This window comes from Trichosurus vulpecula, chromosome 5 (assembly GCF_011100635.1).
Source record: "Trichosurus vulpecula isolate mTriVul1 chromosome 5, mTriVul1.pri, whole genome shotgun sequence".
Classification (NCBI taxonomy): domain Eukaryota; kingdom Metazoa; phylum Chordata; class Mammalia; order Diprotodontia; family Phalangeridae; genus Trichosurus; species Trichosurus vulpecula.
Genome location: NC_050577.1, coordinates 193,053,535 through 193,065,736, shown reverse-complemented (window position 1 = coordinate 193,065,736; position 12,202 = coordinate 193,053,535). Strand labels below are relative to the sequence as shown.

The 12,202-nt window shown below is 43.9% G+C and overlaps 1 protein-coding gene across 1 annotated transcript in view; it reads left to right on the top strand.

Moving 5' to 3' along the window:
- The window catches only part of VWF (von Willebrand factor), a 200,989-nt gene that overhangs the window by 103,929 nt on the left and 84,858 nt on the right, over positions 1-12,202 (top strand). Inside the window, exons 19-24 of the mRNA XM_036759070.1 lie at positions 428-531; positions 4,678-4,816; positions 6,770-6,904; positions 9,015-9,161; positions 11,233-11,373; positions 11,589-11,702. Coding sequence (XP_036614965.1) covers positions 428-531; positions 4,678-4,816; positions 6,770-6,904; positions 9,015-9,161; positions 11,233-11,373; positions 11,589-11,702 — 780 coding nt within the window. The remainder of the gene's footprint in view (positions 1-427; positions 532-4,677; positions 4,817-6,769; positions 6,905-9,014; positions 9,162-11,232; positions 11,374-11,588; positions 11,703-12,202) is intronic.

Here is a 12,202-nt window from a genome sequence, read left to right as displayed (position 1 = left end):
TGAATGGGGCAGATAAAGTGGGATTTTGCCTTGGAGTGGTTCTCAGCATTAAGACCATCCAGAGTTATTGAATTGTGTATGATATGATACTAGGGATGGGTAACTTTCACACACCCAGCCTGGGCAAGGTCAGAGCCCTCAGGGCTCTGAATGGGATATAATTGAGGGGAGCTTCGTGTTTGACTTGTGGGGCACACTCATGGAAGGAGTGTTGAGACTCTGCACAAGCCATAACTGCCCCCCTCTCTCCCCTGCTATGTAACCCAGATATTGGTGCTTCTCTAGTAACTATGAATTGTGATTCAAATCAGACAAGGTCTGTCTGTTGATGTTTGTAATTTCTGTTTGTATTTGTCTTGAAGTTCAGGGGGCTGATCTTTCCCCCCTGATTGTTACCCATAAAGCCTTTGTGTTCTGTCTCTCTTAGGTCCGGCATGGAAACAGATGTGTCGCCCTAGAAAGATGCCCCTGCTTCCACAAGGGCAAAGAGTATGCCCCGGGAGAAATGGTGAAGATAGACTGTAACACCTGGTAAGGTGTAGTATGGGGATAATGGAGGCAGGAGCGTGTGAGAAAGGGGGGAGAAGAAATGGGAGGCATCATGATGACAACAGAAAAGAAGGACAGTCAGGCCAATCAGGGACTTCCCACCTCTGTTTTACAGGAATTTAGGGCACATCTTTCTCCCTCTCTATGATGCAGATTCATCACTTGTAAAATGGAAAGAGTGCCTCTTGAGGAAAACCTTCATCACCTTTAAATGTCACAGAAACCTAGAGCAGCTCATGTGTTCTGGCCCTCTCTCTCAGAGCCAGTCCTATTAGACCACTCCTCAGCCTTCCAGGGGGGTGAACTGAGAAACTGGGCTGTCTCTTCTCTACTGCTATTGCCTTGAGACCTCATCATTTGTGTTCACTCCCATTGTTATGAGGGCGTATGACTAGTGCCCCAATTCCATCCAAACACTTAAGCTAATTTAAGTATAAATTAACTTTTACGAAGGATATTTGCTTCAAAGGTGTTACAATAATTTTAAAACATTTCCCCCAACAACTCAAGGACAGATTCTTCCCTAAACCCCTTTCTGCTCTATGTTTGGGGGAGTCAGCTTAAAACTTAGCTCAATTCATACATAGCATTGATCCTTTGAAATACCCATCCAAAGGTAGTGTCTTAATTGGAGGAGTTCTTGTCTTAGCTACTGCTGGCCTAGATTCCCAAAGGTTATTCCATTGCTCCATGGGAGTATTGATGGCTGGGTTGACCATAGCCCTTGGCCTGGCCTCTGATCTGTCTAAACTCCCAAGGTCAAGGTCAGAGACTCCCCTCCCTTTCCTGGGCATCATGGGCAGAAGCATCTCTAGAACTCTCAAAAGCAAATAGGCCAAAGAAGAAGTAGCTGAAGATGGAAGGTTGGCTTTTGAATGCATCCACAGCCAATCAATGAGCTTCCTCTCTTCCATATATTTAACCAACCACAGCCAGCTACAGAATGTCTACAAGTGCTCCACAGTTTCTCCAGTGTACTTTCCTTACACATGATCATGATTCTCCCAAAAAAAGCTCTCTAGCATCCTCCATGTGAAGAAGTTGCATCAGCCAAGCAAACAGTGGGGTCTGTAGGTGTTCAGGGCCTCCATTAACCCAGGTTTGGAAGGACCTCGAAAGGCATCTAGCCTAAATATCTATTCCAATGTCTTATTGTGATGTGGAGGTAATCCTAGGTTCTCTAAATCTATGCCAGAGAAGTGTAAACTCTGACAGGTCTTCCCGATCTGGAAAGGCCCCAGGTGATGTCTGACCTGATGTGATACTTGTCCAAAGACCCATATAAGTTCAGAGAGGCTCATCGCCCCAGGGAGAGACTCTGGAAGATGAAGATTTTTTGGTGACCAGATTCTCTGCTAAAGTGTGGGCAGGGGCTACTCTTTGCATCACTGATGCAGAAATGATAGATGATGAAGAAGTCATATATCCTTGAAGCATTGAAGAGTCATTGTCATCAGTGTTTTTGCATGCTTGATCTTGTGAGCATTGTCCTAGGAATTATGACATCTACGGGGAGATAGAGGTCAAGGCAAGTTAAATGATTTGCTCAACAATGGGCCGTCAAGTTTATGACCAAACTGGGAATAGAAAGAAGCCAGGTGTTCTGACTTCCAGTCCTCTGTCCCTTTCACGATTCTCCTTGACCTTCCACTCCTAAGTACATGATGAAAGGCCTTCCCTCTGGAGAGCTTTGGGCTCCAGAAAGGGACATTGAATAATTCCTTAGGAGAGCTATAGGTCTTTCCTCCCTGAAGCTTCTCTCATCTCCAGTTGTATACATTTCACTGTCAGCTTCTGGAGTGTGTTTAGCATCAATTGGGAGGTGACCCAGAGAGGCCTGTGACTACAATTTGGAGTAGGATTATAGTGTTGCTTTTTTTTGCTAGGTCTGAAGCCTTTCTGATATTTGTTAAATTTACAGAGGCTGGAGTAGGCTGGGAGAAATTGCCTTGGGAAAGTTTTATGGCAGAAGACAATTCCCTCTGGATTTAAAGCTTCTGATACCATGCTCATGGCCTGCACGACATAGGAACATAGATTTAGAGCCGCAAGGGACCTCAGAGACTATACGTTCAAACCCCTCATTGTATAGATGAGAAAACTGAGGTTTGGAGAGGTTAATTGACTTGCCTAGTATCACACAGCTAGTAAGTGTCTGAAGCAGGATGCAAAGCCTCATCCTTCAGATGACAAATCCATCACTGTCTACTCTGCTACTTAGCTATCTCCATCTCCCTGAAAAAGTTCACGCATGACTTTGTAATTGAAAAATCTGTAAATTCGGGGGGAATGTGATAAGAGGACTTGATTCCACTAGGCTGTACTGCATACTAGCTGAATGTCTCTGGGCAAGTAATTTCCATTTTGTTTCACAAAATAAAGGCATTGGACTAGATCTCTAATGTTCAGGTCTAATATTATGTGATTCTGGGATCATGGTTTTTCAGTCCTTCTATAGTCATTTATGTTGCTAAGAACATATCTGCTTTGGCCCAGAGTGATTTGCGGAGTTCTGCTCCATCAAGGCAAAGGCTGAGCCTTATAAGCAACAGTAGTATGTGGTGAATCCCTACTCCCTGATGTGTGAGAGGGCCCACAAGCACTGATTATTAGGAACAATTTACAGGACTTGAGCAAAAGATGTGAGGATGTCCTCCAAATTGTGATCTGAGAAAGTGGCTGGGGTGTCACGATGAGTCAAATGTAGAGGCCAAGTAGGAGACATAGTGCTTTGGATTAAGAGAGGGAAGTATTTATATTATCAGCAAAATGATGGTCTGTCGCTACCTAAGCCAGCCGAAGTTTATGGTAGTGGTATGCCACCTCCCACTGTGAGACCCTTTGATGCCCTGCATTGGCACTGTTTTGCTTCCAGGCCCTTGTAGGTCTCATGTGTTATAATGGGATGGAGAGTCTGGGCCAGGGGTGAGGAACCTGCAGCCTTGAGGCCACATGTGGCCCTCTAGGTCCTCAAGTGTAGCCCTTTGGCTGAATCTAAACTCCACAGAACAAATCCCCTTAATAAAAGACTCTGGACTGTTACACTTTTCTCACCTCCCTGACTAGGTGATCTTGGACAAATCTTCCCTACTGGATGACTCAGTTTCTCCTTCAGCGGTCCCTCGGCTTCTGCCTCTCTCTTGGCTGGGTGCTGTGTTATGAAGTCAGATGAAGTCACATATGCAAAGTGTTTTTTGGAGCTCCACAGGCCTTATAAGCCACAGATTAGAATCCTTATTTTTCCTGTCAGAGAAGCGTGTGTGGGAGTACTCAAAGAAAGTCAACAATTGCTTTCTTTGCCCATTAATTCAAACAATTAAGTATCTTTAATAATAGCTAGCTTTTATATAGCACTTTTGCTTGCAAAATGCTTTACAAATATCTCATTTTATCCTCACAGTAACCCTGGGTGGTAGGTGCTGCTATTATCCCCTCTTTACTGATGAAGAAACTGAGGCTGAAAGGGGTTAAATAAACGACTTGCCCAGGGTCACACAGCTAATAAGTATCCAAGGCTGGATCTAAACCCAGATCTTCCTGACACCAGGCCCAATGCTCTATGCACTGTGCTCCCTGGTATGAGGCTCTCTGTTAGGGTTATGAATAGAAATATGAAAAACAATTCGTTTTAAAAAAGTGTACTCTGCTGGAATAATAATTTACATAACACTAAGATGGAGTAGGAAAAGCACTGGCTCTGGAGGCAAAGGACCTGGGTTGAAATCTTAACCGTGATATTTACTATAAAAATCACCTTGGGCAAGTCACAACCGCTCTGGGGCTCAGTCTCCCCATCTGTAAAACGAGGGGGTAGTGTTTCAGCTATATGGCTTCTGATTTCCCTTCCAGCTCTAGGTCTAGGTCTAGGTGCCCATGAAGGTCCATACAGCATTTTCCTCACAATAACCCCATGAGGCAGGTGGTACAAAGAATCATTAGCCTCATTTTACAGATAAGGAAAATGAAGGTCAAAAAAAGGTGAATTGACTCACTTGCGGTCATGTGGCTGGTGGATGTCAGAGATGCGATTTGAGCAGAGACCTCCTGATTCCAGGTCCGGCACTCCCTCCACTCTGCCATAATGTTTCTCACTGCGCTGTGCTGCTCTGTTCTCTCTTTCCTCCCAAGTGTGTGCCGTAATAGAAGATGGGACTGTACGGACACAGTGTGTGATGCCACCTGCTCGGTGATTGGCATGGCCCACTACCTGACCTTTGACGGCCTCAAATATACTTTCCCGGGCAAGTGTCAGTACGTTCTGGTGCAGGTAAGAACTAGTGTAGACAAAGGCATATTTGTCCTGTAATTTTAGGGTTTTTCATGTAGGCTTATGAGCTGCTATCTGCAGAGAAAGATCCTGTGGCCTGGTGTATACAGGTCCATTTTCCATCTATTGAGAAGGGAATCTTAAGAGACAGTGTGGTGTGTTGGAAAGAACATTGAACTTTCAGAATACGTGGGTTTGAACTCCAGCGCTGATATCACCTGTGTGAATGGAGGCCATCTGCTTAATCTTAACAAGTTTCTGTTTGTTCATCTGTAAAATATGGGTAATAAAGCTTGCTATTGTAAGGAAGGGCAGCTAAGTGGTACAGTGGATAGAGCAGCAGTCCTGGTGATAGGGAGACCTGAGTTCAAATGCGAACTCAGTCACTTCCTAGCTGTGTGACCCTGGGCAAGTCACTTAACCCTGTTTGTCTCAGTTTCCTCAACTGTAAAATGATCTGGAGAAGGAAATGGCAAACCACTCCAGTATCTTTGCCAAGAAAACCCCAAATGGGTTTACAAAGAGTCAGATATGCCTGGAACAACTGAACAACTACAGCATTGCAAGGAAGGTTTGCTGGAACCTATTCACATTTTCCTGGGAATGTGTATGACTTGAAGATGCTTTCTTTTTCCACAGATCATTTGACCTAGTCCATCTTGAAGTCAGGGGGACAAATGAGATGATCTTAGGAAGTTGTTTCCTTCCCAAGATTCCTTTGGTCCTTCCAAAAATTTCTTTTTCAACACAGTATGATGGTGGTGGGGGTGGAGGAGGTTACGGAGAAGGAGGGGTGGGGAGCTGGGGAACAGAAAGGCTAATCTTGCCCACTCAGGTGAGAAGAGCCCTAGAAACCTTCTCCAGTGACTGGAAGGTTAATAACCTCTCCTATTCCTTTGACCTTGACATAAGTTCCTGTGAATCTTAGGTTACCACGGAGGGATGGCAGATTTCACTATAACAAGAGGGAGATAATTTTCCCTTGATCTCCCTGCTTTTGTCCTTGGGAGCAGAAGTAACACTGAGATGGTCTGAAGGAAGCACCACAAATCAACCTCAGACCCAAAGACTGAAATCATTCATAGCTAAGAGAGATAGTCAGATTCTTCTAGATACTGTGTGAATGACTATCGAAGGTATCTTTGGTTCAGTCATTATTCAGCTTCTTTTCAGTCATATCTGACTCTTTGTGATCCCATTTGGGGTTTTCTTGGCAAAGATACTGGAGTGGTTTGCCATTTCCTTCTCCAGGTCATTTTACAGATGAGGAAACTGAGTCAAAGAGGCATAAGTGACTTGTCCAGGGTCACACAGCTAGTAAGTGTCTGAGGGCAGATTTGAACTCATGAAGATGAATCTTCCTGATTCTAGGCTTGGAGCTCTATCCACTGCACCACCTAACTGCTCTTCTGGTAGACATCATTAAAAAAGAAAAAAAATACAAATGCATCAACCAAACAGTACACTCCACTCCTTTATTGCACAAGCTTGTGTTAATATATCTGGCAGCCTGTGGATCACATCAAAACACATTAAACCTATAAAGTCTTCACTGCCTCTCCACACACACACACACACACACACACACACACACACACACACACACACACCCATTGATAAAGACCTCTGAGTATTATGCATGTGAATGTTCTGATTTGTGGCCAGAAGATGGAAGGATAGTGGCAGGAACTAAGAGGATGATGGGCACTTTCTCCAAACCAACATGGTGGAAATGGTACTGGCCTTCAAGTTAGCCAAACTTGGTTCAAATTCTCCTTCCAATATTTACTATGTGCCTAGGCAAGTCACTCAACCTCTCTTGCTCTCAGTTTCCTCATCTGTAGTATGGGGGTACACTCACACCTATCTCAAAGTGTCATTGTGAGGGAAGTGCTTTGTAAATTGTAAAGGGCTTCCGGAACTTGAACTCTTATCACTTCCCCCACTTTCTAGGACCATTGTGGCAACAGCCCTGGAACCTTCCGGATACTGGTGGAGAATGAAGACTGTAGTTTCTCCTCAGTGAAGTGCAGTAAGCGGGTCACCATTCTGTTTGAGGAGGGAGAGATTGAGTTGTTTGATGGGGAGGTAGGTACCAACTGCATCCCTTTCTCCTCTGCTTTTAAAAAACCTTTTGCTCTTTTATCTTGGGGGAGTGCAAAGTTGTTTTGGAGTCAGAAGACCTTAATTACTTACAACCTGTAGGAACTTGGGCAAGTCACTTAGAGTTAGCTGTAAAATGAGGGGGTTGGATCAAATGTCCCTTTTAAGCTCAAGATCTATGATTCCAAGAAACATTTATTCATTACTAGTTAGTAGTTTTCTACTAAACCCCAAACAAAGGGAATTTGACAAACTCAATCCCAGACCCCTATTTTCTACAAGATTATTGTCTTGCTAGATTTGGGCTAATGAACCTGGTTAAAGTATGGTGCTGCTCATAGAACAGGGATCAGGTGTTTAAATCTTCTGAGGGAGGGCAGGTGTGTGGGGTGTTCAGGAGAACTCACATCTCTGGTGTGGAGGCTTGCCGAGACCTTTTTAGGGCTGCTTATCCACTTTTGGCACCCACCTTTCACCCAGCTTTCACCTGTGGTTCCAAGAAACTATAGCATGCTCAGCAGCCACACCCCCGTAAAACCGTCTTGGCAGACAGGCTAAACCAGGTGGACGGTAAGTGACAGGCCTCAGACCTGTCAGTAAGTTAGAGGAATGCCTATGCCAAGAATGTGAAGACTTCCTTTAGTGGAATGGGTGGATGAGAACAGTTTGTTCCAACAGCCACGAAGGCGGCCAAAGGCTCTGTGGAGTGCTTAGAGCTTGGTCATCAATCAAAGGCACCAAGGTTGTCTGCTGCATCCTGGGCCATTGCCAGTTGTCTTGACTTTTGTCCTGCCTCTGGACTTCAATGACACTGGAAGATGGAGTGAGGCTGACAACTTTGTGAAACTCTGCCTCACTTAAATTCAATTCACCCATGAGTCAAGCCATGACCAAACAAACCACTATATGTTCTTCTAAAACAGGATGAAGGAATGATTATCACTAGTAGTAATTCATCCTTACACTTTGAAGCTTTCCCAGTAAGATCAGAGTTACACAAGAATTCTCTCTGTCACTGTTATTATTTGATAGAGTGCTAGAATTTCAGGCTAATGCAGTAAGACAAGAAAGTTAAATCAAGGAAATAAATATTGACAAAATGGAGGGGAAAATATCTCTGTTTTGGACACTATGATAGTGAGTGAAAAAATATTAAGCAGTACTCTGGGTCAGGGTCAGCATTTATCACGCATTGTGCTGACCACTGGAAACAGAAATATGAAAGCAAAGACAATTATAGCTCTCAAGAAGCTTGCATTCTAATGGCAGGGGGGAGGGGAGAAGAAAGGAATAACACCTGTATCAGGGAGAAGCATTTTGGAAAGTTACTGTAATGAGGAGTGGCGCCTTAGTGGGTAGATGATAGACCTCATCTAGAGTCAATGGCAGAGTTGATTTGATTCAAGAACTGGGAGGGGCGGGGATTAAAGAGGAAAGGGTATGTGCACAGCCATGGGTGGGTGGCAGAAAGGAGGAGGTGAAGCGAAGTATGGATGGGGCTTTCCTGAAATAGTATTTAGGGATAGGCAGCCACCAGTTAGGAGAGCATGCTCCCAGGGTAGAAGTTCCCTTAGGGCTTGTTCTCTGTTAAAATATAATTCACAGAATTATCATGTATTTGCCCAGGCTATGGCTACTCACCATCAGATATATTATCAGCACAACATTTGGGTGATTTGAGAAAATCTGGGGAAAGTAGCTGGATTAACATGACTATGTTATAGGTTGATATATTTTCTACTTGCTTAATAGCCTGTGTTAACGTTATCATCATCCCATTGGAACCTGTTTGAGGGGTTATGTGCATTCGAAGAGCCCTTGTTTATGAAAGTCCCTTTTTGGGTGATGTGGCTGGCCCCTCAATTGTTTTTCCTGTATCTTTGATATTATGATTAAGATTATTACCATTTCCACTCTTGTTTCCTGAATGACCATGTGGTGCATATGGGAAGGACCACCATTGCTCTGAGGGCAAAGGGCTAACAACTTTGAGGAAGGGATGGTTGGTTCTCTGAAACTTTGGTTGGAAGGGCCTTGGAAAAGAACATGGATATTGTCATCTCATTTTCATGATCTCATCTGTTTCCCCCTCCAGGTGAATGTGAAAAAGCTTTTGAAAGATGAGACTCATTTTGAGGTGGTGGAGTCAGGCCGCTATTACATCCTGTTACTAGGCAAAGGGATCTCCCTCATCTGGGATAAGAACATGGGAATCTCCGTTATTCTGAAACAAACGTATCAGGTGAGTGGCCCTCTCTTCTCTGTCATTGCTTTGTTTCTCATTTTCCTTACCCATCATTCATTTGGTTCTTCTTTGATTGTGGGTAACCGTATTTATACAATCATTGAATCAGAGTTGGAAAGGAATTCAGGGTCACCTAGTCCAACATCTTACCCAATTAAAAAAAACCCACCTCTTCTACAACATTTCTGGCAAGTGCTTGAACCCTTCTGGTGAAGGGCAAGCTCACTCTTTCATGGGACAACCCATACCATTTTGGGATGCTTCCAAATGGGATAAAGTGCTTCCTTAAAATTCAAGTAAAATCTCCTACCTTGTAACTTTTAATATTTGGCCTATCTCCATGTTTTAGAGAAATAAATCTACTCTGTTATCTAGTGGGGTAGCTAGGTGGTGCAATGGATAGAGCGCTGTGCCTGGAGTCAGGAAGATTCATGTTTATGAGTTCAAATCTGGCCTCGGATACTAGCTGTGTGACCCTAGGCAAGTCACAGCTCTGTTTACCTCAGTTTCCTCATCTATAAAATAAGCTGGAGAAGGAAATGGCAAACCACTCTAGTATCTCTGCCAAGAAAACCCTAAAAGGGGTCCCGAAGAGTTGGCATGACTGAAAAACAACTGACTGAGCAACATTATCTGTTTGATAGCCTTTGATATCTTAGAGTTATAGAATATTCTCTTTTCTAGGCTAAAGATCCTCTTTTCTTCTAACTCAATCTCCTATGACACGGCTTCGAGACTCCTTGGATATGCTATAGTTTATCCGTGTTCCTTCTAAGATTGGAACTCAGAAGTGAATGGAGTGTGGGCAGACCAGTCCACAGAACCTAGTTCAAAATACTTCTTCTATTAAATCATCTTTTGACCAAATGAAAACATAATTATAAAGTATTATTGCTATGAAACAAGCCCCCTTCCTGCTCTCTTCCTCACTCTCCTGCAGATCACTCACCTTGTCTACCCCTTCAGGACACAGGGTGAACTGTCAGACTTAAGACTTCATGGTCAAGGCTGGCCCAGGCCTAGCTCTGCCTCTGATACACGGTGTGAACCCACAGAAGTCATATCTATTTAGTAAGGCAGACAGTGTGGAATAATGGGAAATGAACTGGAGTCAGGAGACCCATGTTTAGGACCCTGCTCTAAGCTGTGGGACTTTAGACAAATCACTTCTAAACCTTGGCTTCTTCATCTACAGTCAGGCAGTCAACAAACATTTATTAAGTATCTACTATGTGCTAGGTTCTCTGCTAAGTTTGCAAATAAAACAAAGAGAACACCTGCCCTCAAGGAGCTTATAGTTTACTAGGGGGAGACAACACGTAAATGACAGTTGAAAAGTAAGGGATGAGGAGGGGCATTTGGAGGAAGGTACCTGCCATGGGCATGCGATGGAGAAGTCCAAAGAAGTTTGAGAGCAGTGTTGATGGCAAATGGGAAGAAGACTATGCTAAGCCCTTTCCTTAAATAGAACCTCTAGAACCCATGGCTAGGTTCTCTGGTCAGAGAATCTAATTGGAGACGCTGATGGGATGTGCGTGCCAAGTAGATGCAAAATGAATGGGTTTCACCAGATTATCTGTGGCTTCTCCAGCTATAACGTTCTGTTAGTAAATGCTCTTACTTTCTTAATTTTATAATGGGGCTCACTTAGGAGAGAGAGAACTTTCGTTGTTGAGTTGTTTCAGTCATGTCCCACTTTTTGTGACCCCACTTTCAGTTTTCTTGGCAAAGATGCTGGAGTGATTTGCCATTTCATTCTCCAGATCATTTTACAGATAGAGAAACTGAGGCACAGAGGGTTAAGTGACTTGCCCAGGGTCACACAGCTAGTGTCTGGGGTCAGATTTGAACCCAAGAAGGTGAGTCTTCCTGATCTTAGGCCCAGCACTCTATCCAGTGTGCCATTTAGCTACCCCTGAGAGAACTCTAAGTGAGTGTTAGACTTAGCTCTTTGGTTTCTGGATTTCTGCTTCTTCTCTCCTCTCTCTAACTTATTGTTTCACAAACCTACTCACATCTCTAGAAAGGCCTCTCCCTCAGATTCAGTGTCCTTATCTTGTTTTGATAGGAGAAAGTGTGTGGTCTGTGTGGGAATTTTGATGGCAACCAGAACAATGAGTTCACCAGCAGCAGCCTGCAGCTGGAGATGGGCCCAGTGGACTTCGGGAATTCTTGGAAAGTGAACCCACAGTGTGCCGACACCACCGAAGTGAGCAGCACTTGTTTTTGTTGGCTGAGCTCAGGGAAGCCTGGTTCTTTGACTTTTTCTTCCCCTCCCCCCTTCCTTCTCATCTTAGGGGTAGAAGGTGGGATGCTGATAGGAGGGGATTGATGTGGTGAGAAGGGGCAGAAACAGACCTACCACTCCAATCTGGACTGAGCTCAGCCAATTTTCTTTATGTCATCCTCCTCGATGTCCCCCAGGTATTGCTGGATGGTGCCCCTGCCACCTGTAGAAACAACATCATGAAGCAGACGATGGTAGACTCCTCATGTAGGATCCTGACAAGTGATAGCTTCCGGGAGTGCAACAAATTGGTAAGTACCTAAGGCAGAGGAGCTCTAAGGATGGAACAAGGACTTGAGTACTTCAAGGTGGGGAGTGCAGATGCTGACTTCTGCTCTTGGAATATCATGTGTGCCCTGAGCCAGGTCCCTTCCTCAGTCCGTATCTCAGGTTTCTTGCCCTGGGAATGAAGAAAATAGTAGATGAGCCAACCCATTTATGAGGAAAGAGAGGTATAATTAACCAGAAGTTTTTGTTGTATAACAATTGCTTAGTTCTCATTTTCTAGGCTTTCCCTTTGGATTCAGACCAAAATTTCAGGATTTAAATCTCTTACTTCAGGTCTCAGAAGAAGAATGTCTTTCCCTTAGCTCTCTCTAGTCTTCTGCTCTTTCCCTTCCCAAATCTCTTCAGTCTCTAATTATCTCCTCTTAACTCCCTTCTGGTATACTCTGAACCAGATTTGCCAAGATTTAGAATATTCCCCCTTATTTCAAGAAGTGCTGCAGAATTCTCAAAACAAAGTTAATTA